The sequence below is a fragment of the Rhopalosiphum padi genome, chromosome 4 (assembly GCF_020882245.1).
Source record: "Rhopalosiphum padi isolate XX-2018 chromosome 4, ASM2088224v1, whole genome shotgun sequence".
NCBI classification, from domain to species: Eukaryota; Metazoa; Arthropoda; class Insecta; order Hemiptera; family Aphididae; genus Rhopalosiphum; species Rhopalosiphum padi.
Window position 1 is genome coordinate 15,338,237 of NC_083600.1, and position 19,199 is coordinate 15,357,435.

Consider the following 19,199-nt stretch of genomic DNA (forward strand, 5'->3'; position numbering starts at 1 on the left):
CTTTGAGGTTCTAAATGTCTAAAGGGATCCAGTTGACGTACGTGGATCTACTTGTCGCGGGATCTAGGTGGTACGTAACCGTATATTCGGTGAAATCACTTTTCGTGGCTACGGTGTTATCCCACATTTTTATCATATTCGATATCACTATCGTTATCTATAGTGTGTTATCAACGTTCGTTGTTCGGCACTTGGACGTTTGACCGTGCGTCCGTCGTCCGTGCACATCTCTTCATTTCACTTTGCGCGCGCAGTACCGCCGGCCCTGTGGATTTCGCTGTTCTTCTTTCGATGTAAGACGATTTTCACTGAGGAGCGTCTCGCAAACGCTTTTTCAACATCTCAACTCGGCACTCGCGTTTGGAGCTCGTCAACGTCGGTTTCCAGTGTGGAACCATGGCCAACTCCGTGCGCAAGATTTGCACGAAAATCGGAAACGGTCATCAGTACTTATTGGGCACGGCCAAAACGTCAGCGTACGGCGGTCACGTCGTGTCGGACACCGTTCAACAGCATCACTTGGCCAGACCACAGGTAATTCGCTCGCCCGTGACCTTAATTGCTTGCCGATAAGGTCACCTGCCAAGGGTGTTTCCTACAATGTGGTGGTTTTTCCGGTTTCAGGTCGAAACATTTTGTAAAATCAACTATGCCGAAAATTCGTTCCGTCAGTCACAACCGTTGCTCGATTACATTGTTCGACCTGTCAAAAACAAACAATCTGCAGAAGCAGCCGCTGTTGAATGGTTTAACTCTGGGTATAGCAGACACACAAATCCCGAAAATGATGTTTGTCACAGCACTGCGTTTAAACAAGACAATTCCATCAAGTCTGACGAAAATACTAGCACATCAGATTCTAAAGGACTACCAAGTGCAGAACAGCTAGACCGTGTTTACAATAGGTTGGGAGAAGATGTAAGTAATGAACTATATTAATAGGTATTGTTAGTATACATACTTACATAATACAACTCGAACAACTTATGTTTTCTATAATTTTTTTTTCTTTTAGTTACCATTAATGTTTAGGCAAAATTTAGATTATGCATTATACCATCCCAAATTGGTATTCGAGAATAACATCAGAGGAACAAAGAGTGTGTAAGTAAATAAAGATAAATAATTTCTGTACAATTTATAACTTATTACATGAAATCTATTTTTAGAGGCTTAGAATATTTTATGTCAACAATTTCTATACTGCGTTTGATGGGCCATATTAAGTATGCTTTTGTAAAATTTGATATTTTAAAAATCACCAAACATCCAGAAGATGGAACGATAAAAATACGTTGGAGAATCAAAGGTATATCAGGAATGAAAGTGTTTCTGAAGTTTTGGAAATTCAGACTATGGAATTTGGAACAAGTCATTAAAGAAAATGTAGAATCGTATGTGAATTATTCTTTGTATAATTTGATAACAAAATCAACTAATAAGTTTATAGTTAAGCATTTATTCTAAGGTTTATTATCTTACAATTGACTTTTTATAGATTTTATTATATTTTAAGTTTATTAATATCTAATAATTATGTAATTTTAACAAAACCCAATTCTTTTAACTTCATATTTTAATAATATTTCTTTCATTCAACCCAGTTATAATTTATATAGTGAATCTTCCATTTAATTACATCTTTAAGAAATATTTTTAAGAACCACATTCAAAATGTATTTAATTTTATCTTGCAAATTTCTGTACTAGAAGAATTTTCTTTTGTTACTTATTGGGACTTAGTCATACTGATTAATTCTATTTAAGTTTAGCTAAGGATTTAAATTAAATATTCATTTTTCTATTATAATATAAATTTAAGAATATATTTTAACAATGATTTTAATAGTATTCTATATTACCAATTATCATCATATAGAAATATTATTTAAATGTTATCTTTATTGTTGAAATCATAATTAAAAAAAAAGGGTGGGCAAGTGGGTATCGCTCTGCTGTATAGTAGAGATGGGGAGTAGGTCACTATAATGGATGTGTTAAATTTGAATGCAATGACAGGTATCATTTTATACGAAAAACGACTCTGAACAGAGATGATTTGTCAGTTTAGGATAATTAGTTGGATATATTATATTATTACCTATATTTAAATTATAATATATCGTTATTTTATGCGATTTCGTAAAAAATTAAATTTCATACATTCATACAATTTTTTTTATAGTTATTTGAAGAAAAAATTATGGAGAACCTTGTATTGGGTTTTTAACCTTAAGTATAAATCACAAAAATGTTATGAATTTTCAATATTAAAATTCCCAAAAAAACCTTAGAGTTTTGTCTTACGCTTTTGAAAAGTACTTGACATTTTTTACTTTTGACCCCCCCCCCCTTAAAGTACCAACTAGATTCATTTTCCTTTTCAAAGAAGGGCTGAAGTCAAAAATCAAAGCACTATTACTACTCCAAAACATGATAACAGACACAAAAAATAAAATAAAAAATAGGTTTAAGAAAAAAAAAATACATCATTGTAAAATCAATACATTCATCACTTCGTTCAGAATCTATAAAAAAATTAATACAAATCTAACTTTATTAGTAAATTAATTTATTTAATTTATTCTAGGTGGCATGATGGTTTTTCAATATTCTATTTAGGGTCTGATGGTTTGGTTCATAAGCTTACTGCTGACAAAGTATGTTAATTATTAATATCTTGTGGCTAATATAAAGTTTGTCATGTTACTATGTTTATGTTTAGATGCAACCAGATAACGACCCAGTAATAGAGGACAAAAATCCACTGGCGACAAAATTGGCTCTCTTTTTAGGACTATCACCACAGTTGGGTAATTTGGATTGCTTAATTTCATTTGACTCTGAACAGGCAAATGAATTATTGAAGATGGTTATTATGTCTCTAGAAGATGTTATTTAATATTAAAGACAACATTTAATAATACTTCGAGCCCTGTCAAAGAATATATCCATTATTTTTATACCATGGAAATTATTGTTTAATAATATTTATGCGGCCGTTGTATATTTGTTGTTTTGTTAATTATGAAGAAATGTTTGTTGAATGTAAAATAGTTAAATAAGTAGATATTCAATTATACCCAACGCCATGAATGTTGTTACTTGTGATGAAAAGCACAGAATTGCTTATAGAATTACAAAATACTGTTGTAGATGAGCATTGCAATTGACTTGTCGTGTAAACCAAACATAAATATAACGCTTCATTGTTTCACCAAATTTAATATAATCAATATTGAGTATTTATGTTACTTCACTTTTGTATTTTATTAATTTGATGTTTTTGAGTAAATATGAAATTTATAAGTAGATGCTCATTTGTTATTAATAAACTTATATGACCATTGTGACCGCTGACCGTCATGAATATTTTTAATAAATTTGTTAACTAAAATGATACCATTAGTTGTTTTATGCCATTATAACTATTGTACCCTTCCAATTCATATTGTAAAAATAAAGTTTCCTTCTATTTGTTCTGAAGCAATAATTATTTGTATGGTTTATTCAATTTAAACAAATTGTAATTTAGCATTTTTTATAGAGATAAATTAATACAGCAACAGCCAAATCTGCGTAAAAAATCCTGAGTATGCAATGGCGGTGTGTATTTACTATTTACAATTAATACAATCAACTCGTATTTAGTTTGTGTAAGTTTACTATAAATAAATTGACTCCTCTGTAGCCTAAACTACAGATTAATTAATTAACCCAATTAATTTGAAATATATGTGGGTTGATAAGTGTGCTAGGTAAATAATTTTAAAATTTCAAGTTGATCAGTATCCAGAGGACTACAGTGAAAAATATGCAAATGCAATAGTAACAACTTAAAATACTTTTTTGCAACAATTTAGTTCCTACTTAATACCACAATATTTAAAATATATCTTTAATCGTGCTTATTACCTATATTAGCTGCCATGGCATTGTAAATTATAGGGCGTTGGTCGCATTTGCTATATTAATTTTAAACAATACGTGTTAGAAAAGGTATTGCTGTTGTGTTATGTAATGTACACGCGAATGCATATATTACTCCGTTTAAATTTAAAACTAGAACAGCTATTCATATTTATTATTACATATTTTACATTACGACTGCAGCTTGTGAGTTTTGATGTTATAAACTTATGACTTTGTGTGTGGTAAACGTACAGTTAACTGAAGAATCCACTCCTCTTTTTGATATGGAAAAGAATGTTCTTGCTAACACTTCTATTTGTATGTAGAGTAGTTCATAAAATAGAATTATTAGTTATTTATATCCCCCCACCAAACATACAGTATCATAATTGGTAACCCATCTGGGCACCATTGCATCATTACTTCTTTATATTAAACATATATTTATTGTGTGTTGTACATGTTAATTATATTAATATACTCAATTTTTAATAAAAAATTGATTATACAACCCAAACAAGGGAAACATTGCCAAGTAAAAAAAAATAAATATTCAAGTTAGAAAAATTGTAATAACACCAAGTAATTTCATAAATTCATTAAGAGGATGTCAGCGCACTGTATGTTTTCTCTCTCTAGCCCACGCACAACATAGACAATGCATTTACGCAGTCTGAGTCTCTGTCAATTTTGATTCTAGAGTAAATATACCTATTGTAAAATTAAATTTTGATAATATTTCTGAGTACAAGATGATGAGTTTTTTCCATTATTCCCAATACAACGTTAATTATATCGTTTAGAAATAGCTATAAATAACATTTTTAAATAACCTTTAATTTTTTAAATATAACTCATCGTCTTGTACTCAGAAATATTATCAAAATTTAATTTTACAATAGGTATATTTACTCTAGAATCAAAATTGAGCGAGTTCTATTCAGACTGCGTAAATGCATTTTGTCTATGTTGCTAGTGGGCTAGAGAGAGAACAAACAGTGCTCTGACATCCTCTTAATACACTAGTCACTAATGAAGTATCAATAATTGTTTGTATTCAATAAACACTCTTTGGTGGCTAATATTATGACATATTTAAACAGTGGTATGGTAATACTATAAAATTATTCAAAGATACTGTGAATATTCATGTTGACTTGAAGATTAATATTTAATATATAATTAGTTTTAGTTATAAATAATAGTAACCACTAAATTAAACTAAATTGTTTTTATTAAATCAACACTTCATTAAATACAAATATTGTATTTACTGATGAATTTTTGAAATGATTAAGCCACTTTTTTTTTGATATTACAACGTTTATGATTTGAATGACTTTATTTTTATTCTTATTAATGTAGTTTTAATACAGAGTTGACAAAAAAGTTTGAATAACCTTCTTGGTTTATTACAGGGATAGTCAACTTGTGGCCATTTTGGCTTTTAGTATCATTATATTTATCCATATAGCTCACAAACATATTCATGTTTACCATCCCTGATCTATTAACTGAGAAAACTTTTTATTTTCAAAAATTACAATATTCTTAAATTATGACAAAAATAGTTTAAGAGTTTCGATTAATAATAATTCATATTATTATATTATATGATTCAATGGTTGTATAAAACTTAATACATATAACATATAGCCTATCCAGAATAAGTATATTTTTAAGTTTTTGTAACATTGAAATATTTATTTCAAAGAAGATATTTTATAAAAAAAATCACTTAAAAATATGATCAATGAAAGTTAAAGCAACTTTTTAATAATGAAAAAATATTGTTTTATTATTAGAGTAAGTCTTACATTCAACCAATTTTATATTAAATAGTCCTTAAGTGGTATTTTAAACAACCAAAAATAAATGTTGAAGAAATTCTGAACAGTAGTGCTGGTGACATATAACAAATTAACATTTGTTTTAGTATTTTTTACTGGCAACTTTTTTGATAAGTGCTGTTCGTTGTTTATGGGCTTCTGTAATTGGCGCTTTTTTATATGGTTTCAATTCATCTGTACCAAAACCAGGTATCCACATATTTAAGTACCGTTCTGTAAAACATAAGCAATGGTTATAGATTATATTCTAATTCTAATAAAATCATTTTATACTTGACAAGTATTTTAAAAATTATTTTAATAGTAACCTAAGTAAATTTGGACGTCTTTAACTTCAACGATATTTGATTTTCTATGTTTAGCAAATACGCATGCTGCCTTGACTAATTCATTGACAAAATCGTCGGATAATTGCAACATAAGATCTTCTACGTCCTCCTCTAGCTGTTCATTTGGATCTACTTCTTTGACTAGTTCACGCAAACGTGCTTTTGTTAACAGCTGCAAAAAAAAAATAATAAATTAATAAAATGTTTTACAAAGCTGTTTCATATTAAAATACAAAAAATAGTTGAGGACAAAATCAGGTACTATGTATTATTTTGATTTTTATAAACATTATATTTTACTAAATACAGTAAAACTCTGATTATCTGGACTAATTAATGTTAAGGGTGGTCCAGATAAGCAAATATCTGGATGATTGACATATGACATATCAAGAGTTGTACGAATATATGTATTTATTATTAATATATGTATGTAATATAATTTGAAATTTGTAACAATAAACAAATAATTTTACTATAATATTTAACTGAAAAAGAATAAGCTATAAATACAATCACATATTGTAAAAGAAAAAAAAGAAATTTCTACTGTATTTATAATATGGGCCAAGGGGGGTTATCATGTGGCTTTTTTTTGGTTTACTAAATTATAATTTCAGAAATGGAAGACAAAAAGCAAAGCTGACATTCATAACCAAGAAACTATTTATAAACAGTCACATTGCACAATAAATTGCAATAACAGAAAAAAAAGGCTTTCATATACATTATGACATCCTAACATCCATAAATAATTGAATTGGTTGGCAAACGTGATTTAATATACTCAAAGGTTAATAATTTTTCATTTTATTTCATGAAAAATACATAAATACAATAAATAATAATACATGGATTTCCATCTATAGTAAATATTTTAATGAATAAATTGCATTGTCAGACATTTCTATATTACTATAAATATAAATACTATCAAATGTGGTAATAAATCATTTTTAAAGTTAAATTATCTATATATACTTAACAAAGTGGATTGGATACATCAAACCATCAAGTAATAGTTTTTCAATTACTTGTCTAAACATGACAAGTTAATGAAAACAACCAAGAAAAATACCAAAATTAAAAGTTAATAAAGTAAGTTTTGATTACTCAAGACATAAAAGTACTTATATTACAAATATGGGTGGTATATATTATTGAGTAAGTTATTCCAGTGAACAGATAAACTATTGCTATTTTATAAAACAAAATTTATGTGAAAAGTTTTTTTGAAAGGCATAGGTTGTTATTTGTTGATTATCTACACCAGTATTTGGATACTGATTTTGAAACTGAGTTAAGTCATACTTCAAAATGTAGTTAAATCAAAAACCATTTACACCTCACTACCTCAGTACAAACATTAATCAGATAAATTAATTATAAAAGTATAAAAAATAAGGTTTTGATGATATATTGTTAATTAAATCATTTTGCATACAACTAAGGCAAACAAAATCTAATATCTAAAAATTAAATTATAAAATGTTATAATTATGGAATATTTACAAAAATTGTACATTTCCTAGAGGAAAAAATAGTTAGGTACTATTAATAATAATAGTAACTATTATCACAGTTAAAAACATTATGTATACATTAATGACCTGCACGGGCCAGATTCTAAAACTTTTAAACTAGGTCAGACCATTTTTTGGACAAAACTAATAAGCTTAGACTTTTAAGAGTAAAATCTCTTTAATTGGTAATTAAACGGGACTGAGTTGGATTTCGATGAAGCTGATGTCAGAACAGACCTAACTTCTATGCTCTATAGGAAAAATTGAAGATTATGTTTCATATATTTTGTATTGTTTGTATAAAAATGTATATTAGTATATTTAATTAAAAAAAAATACTCATGTAAAAACTAAAAGTATTTAAACAACTAAAAAATAAATTACCCAGGCCAGATCAGACTACTTCAAAAAAACAGAATCATCTAGGGTTGAGCTTACTCATGAAAGATTTTATCCAGGCTGATCCTGACCGTAAAAAAAAATTACTGAACCAGGATGGGCTGCACATTTTCAGTCTGTACAGACCGTAGTATAGTATAGTATGTATATACTATACAATTACTATGTTCACAATTAGGGCTTAATACATTTAATGCTTCTACTGCAATTTTTCCTAATAATACACCATTATAGTTGTTATATTTGTAGTATTTATTGGTATACACGACATATTTGTTGTCATGGAATGATTTGAAAAACAATATTTATGTAATTATTAATAATTTAAAAATATATTTTTCATTTATTATTTATTTAGTTACTGTATTTTTTACTAGCAATGCTAAATTATATTGATGATAACTGGTATTAACTGGTAATGTCAGTAATGCTAAAGTGAAAAGCAAATTTTCTTCAAGATATAAATGTTAAAAATAATGTATTTACCTATCCCGAAATTAACAGCATATTTGAACTTTTTACATAATTTTTCATCTATTTCGGTAAAAAAGTATGTTTAAGTTATTTTATTTATTTATAAAAAAACATAAATCTTTAATTTCCCCAAAAGTAGTTAGATACTGATTTTATTAAAGGTAGGGCAGAATATAGTGGAGACTTTGATGATATCCTACTATACATTACTTTTATGATAAACAATTCTAACAACTACTTATATTTATGTGATAAGTTAATAGGATTATTTAGAGAAATACTTACAGCCGCATTGTCTGCATTTATCAAGCTTTTAATGGTAAGTTGTGGTTGTTGTGATTGTTGTGGTGATTGCTGTTGTTGTGGCGTTTGTTGCTGCTGCTGTGATGGTGATTGTTGTTGCTGAGACATTTGTTGTTGTGGCTGCTGTACTGTTTGTTGTTGCTGCTGTGACGGTAATTGTTGTTGTGTCACTTGTGGTTGTGGTTGCTGTACTGTCTGTTGTTGTTGTTGCTGCTGCTGCTGTGGCGGTAGTTGCTGTGTTGTTTGTTGTTGTGGAAGTTGTTGCTGCTGAGACGTTAGTTGTTGTTGATTCTGCTGCTGCTGAGCCGTTAGTTGTTGTTGATTCTGCTGCTGCTGAGACGTTAGTTGTTGTTGTTGCTGTAGCTGCTGAGATGTTAGTTGTTGTTGCTGTTGAGACGTAAGTTGTTGTTGCAGTAGCTGTTGTTGAGGTTGCTGCTGTGCCGATTGTTGTTGTGGCTGTTGATGTTGCTGTACACAAAAAACAATATAATAAATAATCAATACTAAGTTGTATACCTAGTGTAATAATTTAGAATTCATAATGAGACAATTTAAAATTTATAATAGTTGACATTTTATTTTTAGACTATCTTATAAGATTATTATTTATCACCCACTGACTAAATAAAATCTTCAAATATTCTAATTAAAAAATAATAGGTATTTTCTTAGGTCCTTTTTGGTGAGTGGTAATTACAACTTAATAAACAAACTGATGTCAGTGGTGGATCCAAAGAAGCTAATAGTCTTATCCTCCCAGAATTTTCAGGAAAAACTTTAAAATGCTTTCAGTGTTCTGTAAACGTATTACACAATAAGAGTATAAGACATGTCCTAAATTTTGATTTGTATAGAGGTTGTTGCGAAACTGTAGAAGTCTAAAATGTTTAGGGTTAACCCTAATAAATAATTATCATCCCTTCCTCAGTTGATTGTGGTCATGTCGCCTACGGAATAATGGTAGTCATATGTAGAACAATATAACAAAACAAAGACATAAACAATTAATTTGTATAATATATTATGTTTTATTCATTTTAAAACTTAAATTGTGCAATCTTTAATAGAGTGAGTAACTAAGCAAGGAGTGCTATGGTTTATGGTTTTAGAAATATTAAAACTAGTTGGATAAGATAGAATTCTTACTTGTTGCAGCTGCTGTAGTAATTGTGGTTGTGGTAGCTGTTTTATTTGTTGCTGTTGGTGATGTTTTATTTGTTGCTGTTGTATTAGTAGTTGTTTCTGTTGCATTTGCTGGAGTTGTTGTTGTTGGAGTTGGATTTGTTGCTGTTGAAGTTGTTGCTGTTGTGTCGGTAGTTGTTGCTTTTGTTGTAGTGGTAGTTGCTGTTGGAGCTGTTGCTGTTGGAGTTGTTGTTGTTGTTGTTGGAGTTGTTGTAACTGTTGGAATTGGAGTTGTTGCATTACAATATTTTGCTGGGTGGTGGTCACTACTGAAGGGTTATTGAGCACAGATAATGTTGATACTGGAGTACTATTAAGAGACGTGACTGTGGACACTGTCGTGTGATTTGCATGTACAATCTGAGACATGGGCGGATTGATGAGTGGAGCAATGGTTGATATAGTTGAAGTGATGAGTGGCGCAACTTGCGGTACAAGTAGGTTGCCGAGAGTTACAGATGTAGTGGACGGTTTGTTATTGAGAGCTGCTGCCGATGGTGACGACGAGCTTAAAATTGGAGCGACTGACGAAACGGGCAGATTGACGTGGGACGAGATTGACGTTGGTGCCATTTCAATGTCAGTAGTTTGAGCCTGAAATGTATGAAACATAAAATCACAGTAAGTAATAAATATACGAAACCCATCGAGCACAATCATCAACAGTAACACTTACCACAAATTGTTCGATTTCATCATCCGTTTCCATAGGCGTCGCACTCACATCGCTTTCGATGGCACCACTCGAATTCATCATGACGCTGACTTGAACTGTGTTTACTCGTTACCGACTGGCGGCCTCGTCGATGTATGAGGTCGTCTGCGAACGGGAAGATATGATAAATATTCGAACGAGAATAGTAAATATATTCCGCTTCAGAGCGTCGAAAAGGATTTTTGACTCTTCGATTTTAAACGTTGGTGTTTATATAGAACTACTATAAATTATAATTAAATTAAATGTATACTGTCTTTACTGATATTATTTGATGTGTATATATTTTACTATTTGATAATTTTATATTACATGTATATTGTGTTTATTATTTACGACGAAATATTGATAACAACAGTACGTAAGAGTGGAATCGTAGTGGAATCATCATCACTCGTCAGTCGTCGGGTGGGGCCGTGGAGGTAGAAAACCATTGACTTATAATATATTATAAGTCTATGTAGAAAACGCAGTATTTGTGTTTCGAACGACACGGCCTTTTCGATTGAGCACGATCATGTATGATAACACGAGTGATAACCTTAGATTATTATTATTATTATTGTTATAGTTCTCCTATAGCTTACTGTCTACAACTGTTTATAGCTCGACAGCACGTGTCCCATGCGATTTTCCATATCAATAAAGCATCGACATAAAACTATCAATCTGTTTTCTACGATCAACTACCGTTGATTGATTGTTGACTGTTTAAGACTAAGCATTAGGCAAATAGGCAATAGTGGTAATACTAATCATTAACAGTCTACGACAACCGATTTGTTTGCGATGGTGTACAAGAAACGTAAAATAAAAGTTTTTAGACCTAAACAAAAGAAGGAGTCTATCGATGTCGTGATCGGCAAACTCAAAGAATCGTACGAACAGGTAACATATTTTTGATTTTTTTATGACTACGGTTGGTCGTTTTTCCACCCTTCTAGTTCTCGTTCTCTACGACGTAGTAAAATATTACATATTTTACAATATAATGTTCAGCATACAATCATTTTTTCATCTAGATTATGTTTGTTGTTTCCGCACATCGACGCATTTGTGTACAGTTGACAGTTCTTAACTATTTATTTTTTTACATCAAAAATATGAAATCAATAAATTTAATACCTAAACTGTCATGTTTGGCTATTGCATATTGTCTCTTATTTGACCACTGTATGTACAATTGTGTTTGACTGTAACATAATCACATACGCAGGGGTAATTAGAAATTATTTATGTTATTTATGTTGAAAGGGTAGATCATGTAATATTCGTAGGTCACCAGTCCTCAGCATAGTTCATAAACGCATAAAAATATACTTGTATATTTTGTGATTTTTTAACTATAGGTCCTCTGCCTTATTTATGTATAATATTTCAATATTGTAGAATATAATATGAAATTGAGCATTATTATTTTTTATAGATTGATCCAAATGCCATTGAAAAATTTGAAGATTTTCCCTTGTCGGCACCAACATTAAAAGGTTTAAAAGAAAACAAATTCTTTGTGCCTACTGAAATACAACGTGAAAGCATTGGCTATAGCTTACGTGGTGAAGACATATTAGGTGCAGCTAAGACTGGTAGTGGTAAAACGCTAGCATTTTTAATACCGGTTAGTAAACCATCAGAATTATTTAAGGTTGTTGTTTTATATTTAATATATATATTTATCAGGTATTGGAAATATTGTATTGCAACAAATGGAATCGTTCAGAGGGGTTAGCAGCACTGATTATAACTCCTACAAGAGAATTAGCATATCAGATATTTGAAACATTGCGTAAAATTGGAATCCACCATGATTTTTCTGCTGGTTTAATTATTGGTAAGTATTACATTTTACATATCATCTATGATTATTATAAATTAGAAATAACACTACTTCAAGATTTTTATTAAAATGTATTGAAGGTAACAATATACATAAATATCTATTAACAATAGATAAATGTTAAATACTAGTTGCGTTAAGACATTATCTTATTATTTGTATGTATATGTATATGTATATGTGTTATAATTTAATTTTCAATTTATAAATTAAAAAAAGTTCCAAAAAAATGGGGTAAATGATAAATTTGTCCTGAAAAAAAATGTAATCAATCAAACCCTATAAATGTGGGAAAATAATATCAATTTTGTTTTTTAATTGCATTGAAACATTGTTTAAATGGTCGTCTGTATAATTTATTAGTATGTAATTAAACAACTATTTTGAATGTATTATAGGTGGCAAAGATTTGAAATTTGAGCGCAAACGTTTAGACCAATGTAACATAATGATTTGCACGCCAGGTCGTTTATTGCAACACATGGATGAAAATCCATTGTTTGACTGCTCTAATATGCTGGTACTAGTATTGGATGAAGCTGATCGATGTCTTGATATGGGTTTTCAGCAAACTATGAACAATATTATAGAGAATTTGCCTCCTGAAAGGCAAACACTTCTATTTTCAGCCACTCAAACCAAGTAGGTCCTCTTACATCAATATATTTTTGAAGTATAATATATTTGTTATATACTGATTAATTTTATTTTATTTTAGATCTGTGAAAGATTTGATAAGACTCAGCTTAAATAATCCTCATTCAATTTCTGTTCATGAAGAATCAGAGCATAGTACTCCATCAGGCTTAGTACAAAGTTATATGGTATGTGAATTGCATGATAAAATGAGTTTGTTATGGTCTTTCATAAAAAATCATTTACACCATAAAGTGCTCGTGTTTATGTCAAGCTGTAAACAGGTAAGAATTATTTCAACCATTTAATATAGATTTGTAATAGAGACTAATTTATTGTTTTAGGTTAAATATTTTTATGAAATATTATGTAAACTACGACCAGGAACTAGTTTATTAGCACTGTATGGTACAATGCATCAAACAAAACGTATGGCTGTATATGAATCGTTTAGTAGAAAACAACGTTCTGTTCTCTTCGCTACAGACATTGCTGCTCGAGGACTTGGTAATTAAATTACTTTTTTTTTTACTTAAATGTTTATAAAGATTAAAATATTAGACTAAAACATTAGTATTTTTTAAATGAATTAAAAAAACAGTATTTATTAAAAATTATAATTTTTTTTAACAAATTAATATTTTAATTACAAATAATAATATATTATATCATATTATTTATTTTTAATTTTTAACATAATTAAAGATAATTTGCTATATATTTTCAATTTTGTAATATTTAATTTGATGAATTTGTAATTTTTATTTGAGCTATATTTGCCTAACTTATTTATTATTTTAATAATATATTTTAATATATTTAATGAATTTATTAGATGTATACAATTAAATCCATGCCATAATTAATAACTGAATTAAAAATGTATTAACAAAAGTCAGTATATAAAATTTTTTAATTGTAGTATAGAATATAGATGATTATAATAAATTGAATTTTATATTCTATTTAGATTTTCCTGCTGTTAATTGGGTTGTTCAGTTGGATTGTCCAGAAAATGCAAACGAGTATATTCATCGTGCTGGTAGGACGGCTAGATTTCAGAAATCTGGAGAATCGTTGCTTGTACTTTTACCCTCTGAATTAGCTATTTTAGAACAATTGAAAAATAAAAAAATTCCAATCTCAGAAATAAAGTAACTATATATAAATAATAAAAAAAATGTATTTTAACTTTAAATATTTAATTACAGAGTTAATCCTAATAAATTGACATCAGTGCAACGGACATTAGAAGCTACTTTAGCAAAAGATCACATTTTAAAAGAATCAGCTCAGCGTGCTTTTGTTTCTTATATAAAATCTGTATTCTTAATGAAAGACAAAAGTGTATTTGACGTTTCAGCTTTAGACACAGATTCATTTGCTAGGTACATAACAATTTTTTTTGAATAAATATTTGATAATTATATTTAATGTTAATGCCTGTAAAAGTTCATTAGGTTTAGCTATTCCACCACGTGTAAGATTTTTACAAAAATGGAAGAAAGCTAAAGAAGCCAAGAAAAAAGAAAAGGATACACTTGCTCAAACTGTAGTTGAAAATCTTAATGAAAAATTGAACAAATCATCTGATTCTGAAATTTCAGAGGACGAACCTGAGCCATATCAATCATCTGTTAAAGACACGTATAATTTTCATAATGGTAATTATTAATTTTTTTAAATTTCAAATTAAACATTTTTAGATATTAACCATTCATATAATTTTTGTTTTATAAGATGACGATAGTGATGAAGAAAATGATAATTTATTCACTGTAAAACGAAAAGATCACAATATCCCAGAAACTGAAGATTTTGAAGAGGAAGTAGAATTATCAACTGATAATTTGAATAAAAAGAAAAAAAAACCTTTAACTAAAGCAGCAGTAGCAAAAAAAATGATTAAAAAACAAATCAAGCCAAATCAGAAAACTGTTTTTGATGAAACTGGAGAAGTAAGGTATTATTAAATTCAAATTGAATATTGTAATTCATACATTTCTTTTTAGGCTGTTCTGGACAAGGCTAAAACAAAAGTCTCACAAATGGCTCGAGAATATGAGAATAATAGCGATAAGGGTGGTATTGATATAGAACAAGCCAAACAAATGTTACGTGAAGAGGATGTGTATGATAAACAACTGTTCCGAGAGAAGGTTAAAGCAAAACATAGAGAGGAAAAGAGGAAAGCCAAAGAAGAAGCTAAGAGAGCTGAAATGGAGGATGCAAGTTCTAGTGATGAAGCATCTGTTGATCTGTCTTGGCTACCTGATCCAGATAAGGTTTATGGCAAACAAGAGAGTGGTGATTCTGAAGATAATTTTGATCCTAACGATCCTAATTCTGCTTCAGAATCTGAAGTTGATGATGATTCATCAAATATTCATCGGTAAGATTTTAAATGTGAGTGTTATTGTATATTTATATAACTTAATTTTTGTTTGTTTTTATATCAACACAGACCACCTAAACGAAAATTGTTGACTAATAAAAACAATAGTAATAAACGAAGGAAGAATGAAGAAGACTTAGATGAACCCATAGACACAGGTTTGAGTTTAATGGAAGATGAAGAATTAGTGCTTAAAATGTTGGATGTGTAACTTTTTGTTATATAATGGTTTTATTTTTATTAATTGATATTGATATTTATTGATTGATTGGATATAAATATAATCAATTTATGAATGTGTACAATTTTGCTATTTTATATTATTTATTTTTTTAACCCTCAATTTATATAATTTATACATATTATTTAGTATTTTTAGGTTATTTTGTTAGTTTTAGGAGTTTGGAATCAAAGTATATATAAAATATAGATTTATATATAATATAATTACTCAATTACCAATAAATGAACATCCAAGTTTAAAAGTGAATATAATATATGTAAGTAGTTGAAAGATTAGTGCCTTTGCAAGACTGTACACCAGTTTTTAAATACCTAGTCAAATACTAATTTAATATTCGTATCTAAACTGATTGAATGGAAAGTGGCTTCTTCGGACCTATAAGTATAAGGCAAAGGTCAACTTTGAAATTATAGTGCTAACTTATTTAAATTCTCTTTAATCCATATCCTAGGGGCACTTTTGATCTATCACTCATTTTTAATTAGGTACATTTTATCTTTGTTTTATCTTATTTACCTGGATAATTTTACACTAAGAAAAACTCAAACATTTTTTGATGTCAGAAATGTTTTTTCTACCTTATTCAGTTCATTGTGGTGTTGAGCATTAACTATTTGTAGTATGATATTTTTTTCGTTAAAATTTATTTATGTTATTTCTATCTGGAAACCTCTGATAGACTCTTAATGAAAAATAAGGCCTCTATAAGACCGCATGTTAAAAATAAATGGTACTTTTTGATGTCAAGAGTATATTATTTTGTTTTATGTTATCATACCTACTACCATAATGTATTATAATTATTATAAATGCATATTGGAAGGTTCTCGACACTATAATATTATTAAATGGATAAATATTATTTATCAATTCGTGAAGTAAAAGGCTATGTGTTTTTTACGGTATTATACATTTTTAATTATAAAGAATAGAATCATACTTTCAGGAAGGTAATATCTGTGAAATCAGGACGCCGTACGTTAATAGATTTCTATTAGGTATAACAGAACGCGTACACAAAAAATATCTTTATTTCTTATTTTTGAGAAAAAAGATTGATTGAATACTTTTTCATGCTAATAATAAACTAGAGTTTATCAATAATATATTCGTTTACCCAATTACATTTATTTGAATAAAAAATAGTAAATTTAAGCCCCAAAATAATAGGAAAAGAAATTTACATAAAACATTAGTTTTACTGCGATACCATGCCGTATATCTTCGCCGCTGACGAATGGCGCTATAACTCTGAACTAAATATATTGTGAAATAGGTATGAGAAAATGAGAAATAAAACCGAATTTTTTTTGTTTATGTGAATATTATAACTTAAAATTTTAGAACCGTTAATCCTCTCCGACGAATGATGAGGATTGTCTTGTTTGCCATGGATGAAAGATATACTATGTATTAATATTATTATTAGATAAAAATAAATATATAATTACTCTACGACTTAGCTATTTTATGCATTGCAAGTTCGAAAATTAAATATGCGTTTTTACGTCATCCGGTTAATAGACTACTTTTGACAATAAATATATCTTTAGTTTTAAATATTAATTTAATTCACCAAAATGTGTATAGGTGTGGTATGAGTGGAGTGTAATTGACCACCGCCAAATGAAATTTTTTTCTTTTCAAATTAAACGGGACCTTGATCTGGAAAGTCAACTAATGAGATATTTTATGAAAATAAAACTGAAAAAATATGCAACGTGTACAAAGATATACATCAACGATTAACTTTTGCCATGGATAATGCATATGATGCGTTTTTTTATTAGAACTCTTATTTGTGATATTTTTAATATATTTAATATCTATAATTTACATTACCTATAATGAACACTAAAATAATTGTAAATACTTTTTAATTTATGAGTATATGAAATACAAGTATTAATGATCACAATATTACTATTATTTATACATTGCCCCAAATAAAGTGAAGAGTTACCTGGCGTATAGTATAGGCAAAATAGGTACATTACTGCATGCAGTGTTATTCTGTTGCCGATAGTTCATTATAATATTATGCTTAGGTAATCATTTTTATATAATAATAATAATATATTAATATCATTAAATTTTATAATAATATTATTCACCAATTGGATTAGGCTTATGCAAAAATATTAAGTATTATGTCAGTTATTTATATCACTTATTTCCCAATGATGACAATGGAAACAACAATTGTGTATACATTAAAATAGTGTACGCCGTGTACGGTCAACTCAGTAAAATATATGTAGTGTAGTGTAATACTATTAATATAGGTATTAATAAATATATACTTCATTTGAGCCGTTACAAAATAGTAATAAAATATTCATGTTAATAAGACACTTGTTAAATGTATTTCTAATACAACCGTTTCTATATATGTAGTGGTAACTAACAAATGGACGGATGGACAGATGAACAATGAACTCAATGGAGGTATAAGGTGTTTTAAACTTATGTTTAGAAATCTAAAAAAAGTAGTTCCAATAGGTTAATTTTAGACTCTAAAAACTGTTATATAACTCACTAATTTTACTTGGGCAAATATTGAAATATATAATGTAAGTATTAAGTTTCAACTATTTTTGTTTATATAATACATTTTATAAAACCTTAAATAAAAGTATAATATATTATGTATACATCCATATACACCATTATATCAACCTATTTTTGTTTTCGGACAGAGAAGCGAGTATTTTTAACAGTTGAAGAAAGTCGCATAGATAAAAAAGGAGAATAAGTATTAGGTAAAAATGGTAAAATATTGTTTTTTGTTTATTCAATACAACAATAATATTTGGGTACTGGATTTACAGTAAATATTATGTAAGCAATTGTAAGTATCTCCTAGGTCAGGTTAGGTTATGCAATCAACGTCGAAAAGTCAAATTTTTCGTTTGTCAGGCAATGGCGGATTTAAGGCACTGAAAACTATGCGGCTGCACAGAGCGACAAAATTTTGTTTATTTTGTTTTTATATGTATTAAACTATAAAACTTAAATAATTTTTAATTTTTTTAGAATTTAAAAATGTTGAACGGGTATTTGTATTCGTTTATTTCGTTTATTTATTTTTTTTGTTAAATAATATATATTTATTTTTCTAAGGAAGTCGTCAGTGGTACAATTAATGAAGGTATACAAATCAGGTAGAATAGTTTGATAAAAATGGCCCAATTATCGCAAGATATCAAGTATTTAATCAATTAAATATACAGTAAACGTATCAAATAAGAAATATGCGTATGCCTACGTTTAAGAATAATCAAAAATAATTTGGTAGTGATTCGAAAAAATATCACCATTACAATAGCTGATGATTAATAGTCGTCTATCCCCAGGGAGCGATTTTGTGTGTGGCAGAGAGTTGGAGAGGCAGTATATA

The 19,199-nt window shown here is 28.6% G+C and overlaps 3 protein-coding genes across 3 annotated transcripts; 2 read left to right on the top strand and 1 right to left on the bottom strand.

The window, feature by feature from the left end:
• Positions 1–182: 182 nt before the first annotated feature.
• Positions 183–3,400, top strand: LOC132931044 (uncharacterized protein C6orf136 homolog). The gene is made up of 6 exons (XM_060997240.1): positions 183–534; positions 625–918; positions 1,016–1,104; positions 1,170–1,394; positions 2,591–2,660; positions 2,726–3,400. The coding sequence occupies exons 1-6, from the start codon at positions 397–399 to the stop codon at positions 2,900–2,902; spliced, it is 993 nt and encodes a 330-aa protein (XP_060853223.1). The 5' UTR covers positions 183–396; the 3' UTR covers positions 2,903–3,400.
• A 2,282-nt stretch (positions 3,401–5,682) lies between these two features.
• On the bottom strand, positions 5,683–11,013 carry LOC132931043 (putative uncharacterized protein DDB_G0271606). Its single transcript, XM_060997238.1, has 5 exons — positions 10,649–11,013; positions 9,937–10,566; positions 8,773–9,258; positions 6,071–6,263; positions 5,683–5,975 (listed from the first exon to the last, which is right to left on the bottom strand). The coding sequence occupies exons 1-5, from the start codon at positions 10,727–10,729 to the stop codon at positions 5,845–5,847; spliced, it is 1,521 nt and encodes a 506-aa protein (XP_060853221.1). The 5' UTR covers positions 10,730–11,013; the 3' UTR covers positions 5,683–5,844.
• Positions 11,014–11,254: 241 nt separating this feature from the next.
• On the top strand, positions 11,255–15,860 carry LOC132931042 (probable ATP-dependent RNA helicase DDX10). Its single transcript, XM_060997237.1, has 12 exons — positions 11,255–11,575; positions 12,114–12,305; positions 12,368–12,518; positions 12,923–13,166; positions 13,243–13,444; positions 13,505–13,667; positions 14,131–14,314; positions 14,372–14,548; positions 14,613–14,824; positions 14,901–15,118; positions 15,173–15,552; positions 15,625–15,860. The coding sequence occupies exons 1-12, from the start codon at positions 11,477–11,479 to the stop codon at positions 15,764–15,766; spliced, it is 2,364 nt and encodes a 787-aa protein (XP_060853220.1). The 5' UTR covers positions 11,255–11,476; the 3' UTR covers positions 15,767–15,860.
• Positions 15,861–19,199: the final 3,339 nt, after the last annotated feature.